The 15,329-nt window shown below is 43.6% G+C and overlaps 1 protein-coding gene across 1 annotated transcript; it reads right to left on the reverse strand.

Annotated features, from left to right (window-relative positions):
* Positions 1–36: 36 nt before the first annotated feature.
* Positions 37–15,051, reverse strand: IL2RG (interleukin 2 receptor subunit gamma). The gene is made up of 7 exons (XM_060249501.1): positions 14,965–15,051; positions 13,223–13,404; positions 9,280–9,422; positions 7,427–7,589; positions 3,594–3,705; positions 1,705–1,789; positions 37–486 (listed from the first exon to the last, which is right to left on the reverse strand). The coding sequence occupies exons 1-7, from the start codon at positions 15,021–15,023 to the stop codon at positions 301–303; spliced, it is 930 nt and encodes a 309-aa protein (XP_060105484.1). The 5' UTR covers positions 15,024–15,051; the 3' UTR covers positions 37–300.
* Between the last annotated feature and the right edge of the window lie 278 nt (positions 15,052–15,329).

The raw sequence follows: 15,329 nt of genomic DNA on the forward strand, positions 1-15,329 counted from the left end.
AAATAAAAGAAATAATTGCAGTAAATCTATGTTCTGTTTGTTCTTCGTATTGTAAGATTTATTTCCAGGCATAAAGCCATTCATTCATAGTTACGTATCTCAAGGGTGTACCAGTGAATACACTGCTGTGAAACAAAGCCAATAGATGTTCTGCAGAAATTATCAGACCTGCTTTTGTCCAGTCTTCTGTACCATTAACAGTGACTGTAGCACTGTGAGGAAAGCATGTCTGAGGAGAACCATAACAGAAGCTCTAGCTAGGAAACATCCCAGACTTGCAAGTGACTGGTCCTACAGGCTCTAGTCAATGTCAATCCTGGAGACGAGGTCCACAGAAACTCCAGGCAACTCCCCGGCCTTGCCCAGAATGTCATTGCTCAGGGGCAAATATCCCCCACCAGGGAGCAATTCTGTGACATGGCAGATGCTTTCACGGTAGCTTGGCATGAAACTCTCCACAGCATCCTTGGTGACCCCGGCCCACTCCTAGAAAAAGAAAAGGCCTGTTGAGAAGAATACACCTCTCCCTGTCCCTGAGGTTTCCCCACCTGACTCCCCTGGAAGTTTCCTGGATGAACCTGTTCTGTAGATTGATTGATTTTTTCCCTCTGTTAGCACATAGGAAAAAAATAAACCAATCTACAGATCTTCTCTCTTTGCCTGTCTAAGATGGCATGTGACACAGAAGCCTGAGACTGCGATGAGGCCTATTCATGGCAACAGGGAGACTGAGGGCCTTACTAGAAGGGATGGAGGGAAGTCTGTATTTGAAGCTCCCCAAGCAGGGTCACCAACTTTGAGGTGGGGCCTGGAGTTCTCCTGGAATTACAACTGACCTCCAGACTACAGAGGTCAGGTCCTCTGGAGAAAGTGGCAGCCTTGGGGACTGGACACATCTCTGCTGGGTTTCTACTACCCAAGCTCCACCCTCGAGCATAAAACTTCCAGGAATTCCCCAACCCAGAACTGGCAACCCTACCCCCCAGCATACTTTCTTTGTAAACAGCAGTTGTTCATGGCTGTGACTCAGTTCAGGACCATGGTACAGAAGCAGGGGGTTTAAATCTCCCCCTCCACCCCCCCACACCACACCACCCCACCACCCCACACTGCTGCCTTGACACCCATGATCAGTCATAGCCTCACATCAGAGACTGAAATCAACTGAATTCTCTTTGAAGCTTGTTCTGCACCCTTCCTAAGCAAGGCATGCCCTGACCAGGATAACACAGGTTTAGGGATGCCAGTCTTCAGGTGGGAACTGGGAATCCCCCAGAATTACTGTTCATCTCCAGACTACAGAGGTCAGTCCCCCTGGGGAAAATGGATATTTGGGAGTGTGGACCCTATGACATTGTACCCCACTGATATCCCTGTCCTCCCCAGGCTCTATTCTCAAATATCCAGGAATTTCTTAAACTGGATCTGGAAACCCTACTCCCCCATCCCCCACTGGCAGCCAGGGGGAACCTGACAATCCTACTCAGGCTAGCCTGGTCTCATCAAATCTTGGAAGCGAAGTAGGTTTGGCCCAGGGTAGTATTTGAATGGGAAACCACCAAGGAAAGCTAGGGTCTCTATGTGGAGGCAGGCAATGGCAAAGTCAGCTATGAACTGACTGCACTTTCCACCACCACCTAAGCAGGGCAATGACCTCTGTTTTGGGCCCCTGTAACAGCAGGAAAGAGTCCCAAAGGTTCTTACTGAGAAGTTGCCTTGGTAGGCTGTGAAGAGCTCCTCAAATTTGTTGCTAGGGTTGGGGATTCTTGGCATCAGAACCAGCCATACCCTGGGAAAAGAGAAAGTGGGTTAGGGGTGGCATAGCTGCAGGGTTTTCACAGTATAGGTTGCAACTCCCTCTCCGCTTTTCTTTGCAAAGGCCTCATCCTCCATGCAGAGGCTAAGGGAAGGATTATTCCCTGAAGATCTAAAGGGGTAGCTATTCACCAAGAAAACACATTATTGGTAAATCTAGAGAAATTACTTGTTACAGCTCATTCACAAAAATCAGTTCCATCCTTTCAGCAAAGTAGCAAGTCAGATTAGTTTTCAGCCCATGATGGGATACACGTAGAAAAAGCTATCGCTTCACTTATAAAAAATTGGGGGGGGGGGGGGCTGAATGGCAGAGCAAATGTAGACCCCTCATGCTAGGGCCTGGCTGGCAGGGACCTGATTTTTGGTCTTGTAGCCAGCCTTTGATCTGCCCCAGAAAACCAAATCTCCCCCCATTCTGCAATTAGTGCATCCTCTTTAACACCTTTTTGTTTATATGGATTTAAAAAAATACTTTTGGAATTGTTCTCATGAATGAAAATGTAAACTGAGTGTCTTCCATTTGTACTACCTGTAACTCATGTTACTTGGTTGTTACTAGGTTGTTACTCATGTTACTTGGTTGTTACTCATGTTACTTGGTTGTTACTTCCTAGAGGTGATGTCGGTGAAATTCTAGGTAATTTTCGTTTGTGCTGTTCATTGCCTATAGATTAGTATTTCTATTGCATTGTTCTCTAATTTTGTGATCCTGCTTTATTATTATATGTGCTGTTTTTAGTACATTGCCATTTGGTTTATAATCCATTGTGTTGTTTTATTGCATGTAGCATTCTAGAGCCAGTTTGGTGTAGTGGTTAAGTGTGCGGACTCTTATCTGGGAGAACTGGGTTTGATTCTGCACTCCTCCACTTGCACCTGCTGGAGTGGCCTTGGGTCAGCCATAGCTCTGGCAGAGGTTGTCCTTGAAAGGTCAGCTGCTGTGAGAGCCCTCTCCAGCCCCACCCACCTCACAGGGTGTCTGTTGTGGGGGAGGAAGGTAAAGGAGATTGTGAGCTGCTCTGAGACTCTTCAGAGTGGAGGGCGGGATATAAATCCAATTTCTTCTTCATTCTGTACTCTATGTAATCCACTTTGAATCTCAGCAAGAAAGGTGGACTATAATTGAATAAATAAATATATTAGTCAGGCCATTCTGGGCATTTTGAAACCTTACTAGTCAGTCTAGGCCGGGGTACCCAGCCTTTCTGAGCCTGTGAGATCTTTTGGAATTCTGAGATAGAATGGTGGGCAGAACCACAAAATGACTGCCACAAAATGGCTGCCACAGGAGGTGGCACCCACCACAAAAAGGCTATTGTGATTTACCTTTAACTATGCAGCAAGAATCCTTGTGCTGTGGCAATAGCTGCTGCCAATGCAACATTTTTTAAAAAAAATGGCACAATCAATTAAATCTTCAGGGGCCAATAAGAACCCTCACTAGTTAAGAGCCTCACTTGGCCCTACCCACTTTCTAGAAGCACTTGGAGAGCACAAAAAAAGGTGTTGGCAGGCTCCATGGTGTTAACAAGCACCAAAATGGGAGTCCCTGGCCTAGGAAGAACAGCTAGTGGAGTTTAGAACATATCCCTTGAGCCATGTCAGGTAGTAGAGAATGAAGGATGAAGAGGGATGGGAAGGCAGCTGGCCTTGCTAGTGAGCTGACTTGAAGACCAAGGGAGGGGCTTGGTTTCCTCTTCCTGTCTACTCCATTGCCAAGAAGCACAATCCTTGAACATCATCAGCCCCTGGGCTGATCAGTTTACTCAGCTCACCTCTCCATGCGCATCAGAATTAAGAGGAGCAGGAGCAGGAGCAAAAAGGAGCCAATAGGGAACAGGACATTTTGGATCCAGAACCACATGGACTTGGTCTTGTCTTCAGTGCCTGCAAAGTAGAGTAGTCCAGAGATGGGTCTATGAGAAACAGGACCAACCTCACATGGGGATTTCTGCCTTCTGCAATCGCAAAAAGAGCTTAAAGCTTGCTGTATTGGAGCCTATGGTTTTCTGTACAGCACCTTTCACCATACCAAATAAATGCCACAGACCTGGGCCTGCATGCCTGAAACTCCATCCAAATCTCTGTGGCAGGCAGGGCTTTTTTTGTAGCAGGAACTCCTTTGCATATTAGGCCACACCCCCTTGATACAGCCAATTCTCCGAGAGTTTACAGAGCTCTTAGTACAGGGCCTACTGCAAGCTCCAGGAGGATTGGCTACATCAGGGGTGTGTGACCTAATATGCAAAGGAGTTCCTGCTTCAGAAAAAGCCCGCAGGGTTACCAAATATGAATTTTGGTCCCACCATTCCAACAACCCCAAAACCTTTTTAAATCCACAGTTCAAGCAATGATGCAGAAAACACTGGCAGGAACCCCGTAGTAAAAATTTCTGGAAGAAACCCTGCTTGCTCTGGAAGCTATGCAGTCCAACTACGGTCCAGTCCTGTTATGTATGTGGATCAAGGGAAGACTTTGGTGTTTCCGCCTGGCTCATTGGAGCCATACGGACTGAGCTGGGGGACTTGGGAACAAAGGGCTGTAGGATTCAAACCCCCGCAGCCCAGGACCAATCACAAGCCCCCACCGGTTTTAATGACCCAATAATGTGCTTGCACGGGAACCCAGAAATGTATATAAGTTTGGCCCGTGGGCCCCAACACCAGTCTTGTACTATGACCTTTTACTATGTGATTCCTATTAAAGAGCTTGTTATCACTTACTCCGAGACTCTGCCATGCATAGAACTCACTATATTATAAGTCCCGTTGAGCACTTTGGCTGTTTACAGCATAAAATCTGGTGCTTTCCATGCCTGAGGTAGGATAATAGCTTGCTGTTGTTCCTGTTGCTGCTTGCCAGCAAACAATAAATAAACAGGGATCTGTAATTCAGAATGTCAGAGATGGATCATAAAAGTTGCACACTCTGTATAGCCCCAGCAGGTGGAGACAGTGCTTCTTTCAGATAAGTCATTCAGGGTCCATGCAATGTGACATTCCAGGGAATCAACTCTGCTTTGTATTTGATGTTCACACACACACAGGCATCAAAGATGCACGTACCCTTTCTTTTTCTCACGGAAGAAGCAATTTCAGATACAGAATTCTACTTCCCATCATTTTCAAAATAAGTGGAGACATTCAGAGTGGTCAAATATATATTAGTACAAAATGATCACAGCTTAAAGAACAGGAGAGAATTTTTTTTAAACTTAGCAGCAGACTGCTACCATGTTCTGCAACCAGCTCTAACCCAAAGGAAGGCTGCTTGATATTATCAGAAAGCTTCAAAACCACATGAGAAAAAGCAGCATGAAAAGCAATCCTTCATGAAAAGGTCATCCTTTTTTCGCTGTGGCTACCCACACTGGCAACCTCTTAAGTCCCACCCCTTAGCCACATACTCAGATTGTTCTTTCCCTGCCTGGCCTTCCTGCAGACAACACTCCCACACACTGGCTGCACAAGCTCCATTTCCATTCCTGATCTGAACCAGCCCCGGAGCAGCTGCTGCTGCTGCTTGCATCAAGGACCAAAAGAATGGCTGCAAGGTCAGTGATAGGGCAAGGCAGTGCATGGCCCCTTTGAGAACTGCAAGCAGCCTTAAGGTCACCCAGCAAATCCCCTTAGCTAATACTGACTGCTGTTTGCCTCAGCAGGTACCTTTGCAAATCTGCCCTGCATGTACACTTTGCATCCCCTACACAATGAACATTCAGTCTAATGGTTCTGTACCATCTGGAGCGGCAACCAAAGACCACAACCTAGTGCATCTTGAAGATTTGTCACTGTATCCCCACCACAACAGAAGTGAAATGTTACAGCAGCATAACCTTGAAGCTGACACAATTCTGCCAGCATAGGGGCCAGAACTGGGTGACGTAAGGGGGTGGGGTCAGAGGTGGATCAGGATTTAGCATACTAAGTTCACAACCTGAATTCCACCTCCAACTCCAGCTTATTGTCATGCTGGAGTAAGTCAAAATATTCCCACTGAACTCACTAAGAGGGAAAAACAGCTGCTCCCTCCACTGCCTCCTAGCTCCTACCCACTTACAAAGCTGCTGAATTCTAACTCTGGAATCAATTATTCCTAATTTATATTCAGCGTACAAGTCCTGTACAGGAAACCCATAAGATGAGAAGCTGAGGTGTATGGCATGCAGCTCTCTTGGCCTCATGTTATACAAACATAGAAGCCTCAAAAAGGAACTGTAGTGATAGGAACTTTTAATGTAGAGAAAGGACACTGCCTGAACAGCCAAGGCTGGAAGTTGGAGTAGCAGAGCCCCAAGCAAGCAATATTTTGGAGAAAGCAATATATAAATATGTTAACATTACACCGAATAGCATCAGGGCTGGGAGAATGATCCATGATTCAGGAAGTCAACAGTTTAAACATTGTGATGAACTCCCTAGGTGACCTTAGGTGAGCCACTTTTTCTCAGCCTCATTCTCCGCAATATGGGGATAATAAAATGGCCCACTTTACAAGGTTGTTGTAAGGATTGAAAGATAACTAGTGGGGGAGCCACAAGGATTTGCAGTGGACATTTCATTTTTCTTTGCCTCCCTCTCCCTATTTCCTCTTTCCTTTCCCTGTCAGGTCCAATAGCTTCTTCTATTTTTCTGCTTCCTTCCAACCCATCAGCCAATCTAACTTTATCTGTTTGTCGATTCAGCGTTCTCTCCTTCTCTATGTGGACCAGCACCAAGCTGCCATTGCAGAGTGCCCACCAAATACACCTCTGCTTCCCTTTAGCTTTTCTTTATAGCAATCAAAGCTTGGAAGGCTTAGCAGTATTATTGTGATTGTCTATCAGCCTCCAAAACGGCAACTAAGAGCTTAGTGAGCATTCTTTTCCTAAAGCAATAGGCTTTGTTTCTGCTGTTTTAGAGATTTCTTTTAATTTTATTTAACCATATTTTTATTGGTAATATTGATAAATATATTACAACCAAAAGTGGGGGTTTTTAATGCCCTGATTTTAAAACAAAATTCAGGAAAAAAAAATCTTTGGTCTTTGCTCCTGCCTGCAAAGAAATGCCCTATATCTCCCTACCTTTTATGAATCTATTAGTCCACACTCTATGGCCAGGTTCAAAATTAGATATATGATAAGTGTGTGACGTGCGCAGAACATTAAAAGTGCTATAAATGGCAAGTATTTACTAAGGCTGACAACTTTTAAACTGGTTCCATTACCTGTCCCTTTAATAGCACTCTGATCTGCAGCAAGTTCTAGGTGGTGTTATTTACATCCATACCATGACAAGCTTCACTACCCTCTATTAAAGGAACAAGACATTTTTCTCTAGGCCTGTTGGCAACTTTACTCCTAGGGATGCCAGCCTCCAGCTTATTTCCAGCCTCCAGCGATCAGTTCCCCTGAAGAAAATGGATGCTTTGGCGGGAGGAACTCATGGCATCAATGAGGTCCCTGAACTCTGCAGGCTTCACCCCCAGATCTCCAGGAGTTTCCCAACCTGGATCTGGCAACCCTCTGAGGTGTGTAGCAGCCTAACTCTGCTGGTGCTTTTTAGAAATCAGGCTACGATATCATTAATACAATTTTTTCCTTGCCCTCCAAAAAAGCCATTCATACCTTTGCTGGGGGAATTTCCCCCCCAAAAGACAGGGCCGGCTGGCAGACTCCAAAGGTCAGTGGTGGCGCATTTATCATTTAATTTACTTCTTATATAGAAGGTATAGTTCTTCTTTGGATCCACACTGGGCAAGATGAACTTCATCTCTTCTGTTGGTGAGTTCTGGAAGGCAACATGGAAGAGGTATGGAAAGCAGCAGTTCCCTTTACTAATCCAGTAAGCAGCAGCTTCTGTCCCCACTTGTTCTTTGACCTTCACTTGCTCTGGGTTTGCAGAGCACCAGGGGCTCTATGGGACAGTAATGAGGTGTCAAGAGGCAGGCAAGAGTATGAGGGCCATGTGCTTTATGAGGTGTTGTAGGTTCTAAACGGCCAGATTATTGCCTGGTCAATATGGAACAGAGATATGTGAATGTTAAAGGAAACCAAGATTTCTGTGTTTGTTTGGAGGATATTGATTGGCAATATTAGAGATGTACTTTTATCTCCGGAAACACCTAAAACATAGAAAAACACTCCTCCAATTTGGACAAAGGCTGAAGAGCGTGTAGCATTGACTTAGGGATCAATACCAACCTCAGTTGTGGCCTTTCAGCTCAGAAACATCAGGTATCTAATCCTGAACTTGGCTTCTGAGTGCAGATCAAAACCTCTACACAATGCATTAACGTACAGAAAGACAAGACATTTCTACAGACCTGTGGAAAACCCCAGGTTTGCAGAAAAATCCCAAAAATAAAGAGAAGGGGGGAACGCAAGCAAAAAAAACATAAGCTGTATGAAGTCTTATGAACTACGTTGCAAGATCTCAGTTGCAAACTGGACAGAGTTAGTTTAGAGCAGAAAGTGTATTTCCATTGCAAGCCTTCTCTCATTAACTAGAGGATGGCTCATGAAGGAAAGCACATCTGGAACACTTTTTGCCTCAAGCCCAGATCCCTGATCAGTTGGTTGGCTCTGGCTGGGGAAGGGAGCTTAGAGGAGAAAGCATGCAACTTATCACAACGGGAGCACGAGGGCCTAACAGGGGAAGATACACTTTCAATGCACTTTCCAACTGGATTTTGCCATTTCACAGAAAGTAAATTGAAAGTGGATTGAAAGTGTATTTTTAGTGTGTGTGATCACATGTTCCTTGCCTTGCAAATATTCACAGGTCCCCTACTGGTCCTGAGTAGAAGACTCAGCAACAAGAACACAGATGCTTCTGGGAAGTTAATACATTGTACTGTATTAAAATCAATCTCCCTCTAAAGACCAAGATTCAGCCAACCTCCAATTATTTCTTACTAAGCTAAAGAGTTAAAACAAGCAAAGGGGAATCCATTGCCTTTCTGAAAGTTTTCAGGGTTTTTATTTTCCCCCATTGACATTAGTATTACCTACGCTGGAGGAATCTAGGATTGCCACCTCCAAGTTAGAAAATTCCTGGAGATTTGTGGGTGGAACTTGGGGAGAGTAGCATAGGGCCATAGCCAGGATTTTAAAAGTTGGGGGGGGGGGGCTTTTTAAAATGTCAGTGGGAATTCTTTCCCATCCACTGCAGGGCTTGCCACTACTCAGAAGCTTTCTGGGATGGAGGCAAAAGCTGAAGGCTCTGAACGTGGTCAAGTCAAGGCAGCCAGCCCTAAAACTGGAGTATACCCTCCAAAGCAGCTATTTGCTCCCGAAATAGAGATCTCTGTTTTTTTGGAGATCAACTGTAATTCTGGAAAATCACCAGGTCCCGGCTGGAGATGATTGTGCCATCTGCAGGCCCAGTTGGCTTTGGTTGCCCATTGTGAAAGCTTCCAGCTACCATTCCTCTGCCACCCCACAATTCTTCTCAGCAGGACAGGGAGGAGAGTCAGTACCTTTGGTTTGGTGTCTGTGCTGCTCTGGTACTCCACCATATGCATCAGACAGCCTGGGATTTTGTATGTTGAACCCCAAGTCACCTGCAGCTGGTTGTTTCCTAAGCTCTGGATGGTGAGGTTAATAGGTGGATTGGGTTTCACTAGAAGAGAGAAAAGTAGAATGTTTCACATCTTAAGTAGGGCTGCCAGCTCCAAGTTGAGAAATACCTGGGCATCTTGGGGATGGAGCCTGAAGAGGGCAGGCATGGGAAGGGGAGGGACTTCAAAGGGGTATAATGCTAGCGAGTCCACCTTCTAATGTGGCCATTTGCTCAAGTGAACTGATCTTTGTCACCTGGAGATCAGTAACCTTGGGAGATCTTCAGCCATCCCCTGCAGGCTGGCAACCCTATCTGAACGTACTGTTGACCATGCTTCTTGGTATGGATGTTGGGAAACTTCTGGGTTTCCCTTCCTGCCACCAAATTCTGCTGCAGCACAATTTGCTTTTTTATGGAGCTTTTTATCCATACTCCCTTCCAAATTGCAGCAGATCTAAAATGTTGGTTTCTGCATGAGATTGTCCTGCTTCTGCTGGCCTTCTGAGTTTTCTTTGGCTCTGCTGTAGGTAGGTTGCCAACTCTGGGTTGGGACATTCCTGGAGATTTGGGGGTGGAGTTTGGGGTGTGGTGTTTGGGAATGGGAGGCATCTCACTGGGGTATAATGTCATAGAGCCTGCCTTCTAATGCAGCTATTTTCTCCCAGGGAACTGATCTCTGTAGTTTAGAAATCAGTTATAACACTGGGAGAACACCAGGCCCCATCTGGAGCTTGGCAACCCTAAAGCTGACAGGTCTCGCACTGAGCTGATCTGCCTAGCAATGCAATTTGAGCCCAGTTCTTCTAATCAAAACAGCAGATGAAGTAGTAAAGCTGTTTCTGGGTTTTACCACTTCAGGCTGCAGGTTCAAGTGTTCAAATTCTCTTGCATATCAAAACAAACTCCTGAACCTGAAAACCTGATAGGTCAGAAATAAACAAAAAAAAATGGTAAAAAAATAAATCAAAAGCCAATAAAACCAGCTTCAGTATAAGTACCAAATGATAAAAGCAAGCATCAACAATTTCCTAAAAAGCACCACTGCAAAAAATACATTAGATGAAGATGGAAGATGGAAGATGGATAGAAGATAGATAGAAGAGCTTGAGACCCTGGAGAGCAGCTGCTAGTCTGAGTAGACAATACTGGCTTTGATGTACCAAGGGTCTGATTCAGTATAAGGCAGCTTCATATGTCCATCCATCCATCCATGGGACATAAAATTTATTTAGAAGCAACTAAACATCAAATAACCTGGCCAAAATGTAATACACAGCAACAGATGATGTAAGTGTATGCATGCACCCCTGCACCAAATGGCCAGAAAAGAAAGCAATGTTTCCATCTGAAGTGTAAGGTGTCCGGTGGACAGAGGGGAAAGAGGCAGTTTGGCAGCTGAGGTGCCACTACAGAGAAAGCCCTGCTCCACCTCAGTCAACAGGAGTACTCACCAGAGGGACCCTTGAAGACAGATCTGAATGTTGAGGCAGGAGCTGTCCTAGCTTACTACCCATTAACATTTGGTGGGGGGATATGCTAAAGTGGAATAAATTGAACTTATCCATGTTGGGGAGGATATCTGTAATTAAAATGAATGTTCTACCAAGAATTATGTTTTTCTTTCAGACTATTCCAATAGTGAAAGATAAGAAACAATTCCATCTCTGACAAAGACAGATTTCAGAATTTATTTGGGTGGTAAAAAACCAAGAATTAAGATAAAAATTCTGACAGAGGCGAAAAAAGAGGAGGCTTTCAAGTACCTGATTTATTGTTATATCATGATGCAGTTTGTTTGGTTTGGATTAAGGACTGGATGACTTTGATTAACAAAATGCTATTGGTAGTAGAAGGCCATGGAAATGTTTTTGGTTGGCATGCATACATGTACTATGGGAAGGGAAAGTTGGATGGGTTTTTTTCACACCATTATATAAGGAGGACTTTGTTGAATACCTGGAAAAAATATAGTAAATATGGTGATGAGAGGAAACCGCTTTGGATAGAGCCAACTGAAGTCATAAAGCTGTCTCAAAGTTCACAGGAAGAGAAATGGGTTACCTATGAGCAACTGCTAAAATTTCATGGAGGCAAAATAGAAATGAAGTCGGTGGAAGAGCTAAGCTAAAAGATAAATTTGATTGGTTTCAATTTTTACAAATTAAAAGTTTGGTAGAGAAAGATATCAGGAGTACAGGTATAAGACGTGAAAAAACAGAAATGGAGAAAGTGCTGTTGGGTGAAAATGAAAAATTGATTTCAAGGATCTATAAGCTATTACTGAAATGGTCTACAGAAGAGGAGGTGGTAAAACCTCAATGATTAAGTGGGCAATAAATTTTAACAAAGAAATACAAATGGAGATGTGGGAACACCTATGGAAGAACTCTACAAAAATATCAACGTGCTATAACATAAAAGAGAACTGTTTTGAAATGCTGCATAGATGGTACATGACACCTAAAAAACTAGCAAAAATGAACAATAATGTTTCGGATAGGTGTTGGAAGTGTAAAAAACAGCAAGGTTCTTTTTACCACATGTAGTGGACTTGTGAGAAGGCAAAACAATTTTGGTCTATGATTCAACAAGAGATATTGAAAATCTTGGGTTATAATGTTAAGAGAGCACCGGATGTTTTTCTGGTGGGATTACAAATAGAAAGCTTCCCGAAGCAAGAAAGGACATTGTTGTGGTATTTGCTTTCAGCTGCAAGAACATTGTATGCGCAAATGTGGAAGCAAGACAAAATACCTGATAAGTGGGACTGGGTCTTAAAGGTTCTTAACTGGAGTGAAATGGACAAACTTACTAGAATCTTAAAATAATATAATTTGGAGAATTTTAAAGAAGATTGGAATAAATTTAAAAACTATGTGGAGATGCAATGGAAGGTGAAGAGACATTTAGTGGGTTTTGATAATATTAACTGAACTCTAAAAGAGAAAAAGGACTGCGATTACTGAGTATTGTTTTATAAGTAGCTGAGTTTATATAGTAAAGTTATGTGAATTAAGATAAGATTAAGATTTGAATAATTTTTAGTGATGATTTAAGGACTATGAAATATATGTTTAATGTTTAACAAGTAATAATTGAATTTTTAAAAGTGCAAAGAAGAATAGATTATGGTTATCTGATTAAATCTGTAATATTGAGGATTAAGAAGTAAGTAATGAGTAAAATAATAAGAATAGTAGTTATATTGGAGTTAAGATAAAGTTAAGTGAATAATAACTTTTAGTTAAGTTTCTATATATGTGAATTTTTACTTTTAAAAGGTTTTTAATTTGTTTTGTATACCGATGGAGGTCACAATTTGGAGAGTGGGAGGGGTAAGAAATTGTGTAATGTATTGAAGAACTATATTTAGATTTTGATAGTAGAATACTTTTCAATATATTGCAAAATAAAAATTTTTGTTCACAAAAAAACATTTGGTGGGGGGGAATTCTCTTTCTTTTACTGCTTTTGGTTTTGCAATTGGGAAAACATTTGCAATTTGGTGGGGGTACTGTTTTAAATCAAGTAACCATTAGCCTCTGGAATCTGTGCCTACATATGCTGTATTTGGTATGGATGTCTGGTCATGGAATGGCCACGACTATCAACCATCATCTCCAGCAACAGCAAACTGCTACACCTCAGCTGCTGGACTCCTACCCAAGAGTGAGAATCAAGAAGGGTTAGTTGGGAAACTTAATGGGGACATTTGCCTCAGGGACTGGTGGTGCATTTAAGACATGGAGGAGAGTTTGCAGCCTTGACAGTGGAAGCCAGTACTGCAGGGACATGATTTTGGGTCTCATTCCTCTTGAACGATGGTCCATGCTGTGGTTTAGTCATCTAGGACACCATACCTCGGTCTTGCAGTTGAATGGTGCTGTTTCTGTAGAAGAGGCTGCTGCCATTGTTGATTATATGGAGATAAACATAGAAGGAAGGAAAAATATCGATCTGGCTGCCATTGAACCAGCATCCCTTGTTGACACCATCTCTTTGGAGGTAATGCTGACACTCTACAACGCGATCTTTTCCAGATCTGGGGAAGGGGTGAAAGAAGGCTGGGGTGAGTCTTCTGTTACAGGCAACCCACGGGGATCCCCATCTAAAAGGAAGCAGACTTGCCCACGAAGACTGTAGCTTCCAAGTAGTCTCTATGGGCAGCTCTGCATTGAACAAGGCCAGGCATACATAACCTTGCAGAACCTGCAAGCACTTTTAGAATGTTAAGGAAGGGTAGTAGGCAGCATTCCCTTTAAGCTGAGTTAATGTGAGCTAGCTCACAGATTTTTAGCCTCCAGCTCACACATTTTTGTCTTAGCTCAGAAAGGATTACCCCAGAGCACACTAATTTATGCAGTAACTTTAATGCCAGTAACTCACAAAGTAGAATTTTTGCTCACAAGATTCTGTCGCTTAGAGGGAACTTTGGTAGGCACCACCACAAATTGGCTAGCATAAGAGTGGTGAAGCCACTCTCTCTCTCTGTCCCCACAGTAATACTATTAATGCAAGTTTTCAAGCTAATAAGAAAATCTGCGTCTCTGGCCAAGCTGAAGGTGCACTGCTGCAATATACCTGACTGATATGAACCTTGCTAAAACCTGCAGGCACTTTTAGAATTTTAAGAAAGGATAGTAGGCACCACCACAAAATGGCTGGCATGGCTCAGCCCACTGGCAGAGTGTAATCTGAAATGCCCTGATTTATTTCTTTTCTGCTCAATTCTAGACCATCTGGATTTAATTCCTAAGAGTCAAGAAGCAAACAAGTGCCAGAAGAGAATACCAGGCACTGTGGTGTCTATCTGGGCACCATTTTATGGAATCACTGTACAAGAGTAACCCTCAGCTCAATCTTTCTCATTACGAGATGGAGCAATGGAGATGCAGAGAAGACTTCCAATGGTTGGGTGTCTCTCAAAGCTCATAGAATTTGGACAGGTGAAGTTGCTTCAGCTACAGAAGCTTCAAGAAATAAGATTCTTTACTGGCTGTTGCATTGTTGAATCTGGCAACCATACCAGATGCATTTTTATTTCTTCCTTCTTCTTCCTGGGCAAAAAGAATGCTGAAACATTCCCCTCCACTTCAACAATGATCACAGCCACCAAGGATGAGTCCCTTAAATGTATCTGCTGGTTCCTAATTGTGATCACTGACACTTTGTGATCCACAGATGCATAGCATGTTCTATCAAAAGGCTGCCATATTTCCCCAGAGGACACCTGTACCAGTGGCATTCTTTGTGTTATAGATAGATCCAAGCGGGCAGCCGTGTTGGTCTGAAGCAGTTGAACAAAGGAGTCAAGTGGCACCTTTCAGACCAACCAATTTTTATTTAGAACATAAGCCTATGTTCTAAATAAAAATTGGTTGGTCTTAAAGGTGCCACTTGACTCCTGCTTTGTGTTATAGAGAGAGTCTAACCCAGATGTGGGAGTGTGGCTGATGGTTGATTACTGATGAAGTTTGCTGCATGAGCAGAAGAAATGCAGCAAAGGGATGGGGGGTGGGTGGGCTGGACCTGAGAAGAAGGCAGTCCCAGAAGACGGGCAGTGGTGAAGGGGCCCCAAGGATGACATAGTAAAGGAATATACCGGTAGTACAGGGAGTAATTGGAGGCTGGTTTCTGGCTGCTGTCCCACTCACAGGTCATGTAGTCTTCATTATAGACTGTGCATGTCACATCTGGAAAAGAGAGCCCAGCAGGGCTGAGTGAGCTTCCGAGGACTCTTATCAGAGATCTTGCTTGATGCATGTTGTTCTCTACCCCTCCACATCCTATCCTGCTCAGGAAACACCAAGCAAGAAGGTAGAGGCTGTTGTCCATTCCTTGGAGCAGCTCAGCCTTCTGCACTCTGGATTTGGCTAATAATCAAGGGTGGCTCAGCAGCATCCCATCTCAGGTTAGCTTGCCTTGCTCCCCTCCTGGACAGCTCCAAAGTAGCTGCCCTTCCTCAGG

Source organism: Heteronotia binoei, chromosome 11 (assembly GCF_032191835.1).
Source record: "Heteronotia binoei isolate CCM8104 ecotype False Entrance Well chromosome 11, APGP_CSIRO_Hbin_v1, whole genome shotgun sequence".
Lineage (NCBI taxonomy): Eukaryota > Metazoa > Chordata > Lepidosauria > Squamata > Gekkonidae > Heteronotia > Heteronotia binoei.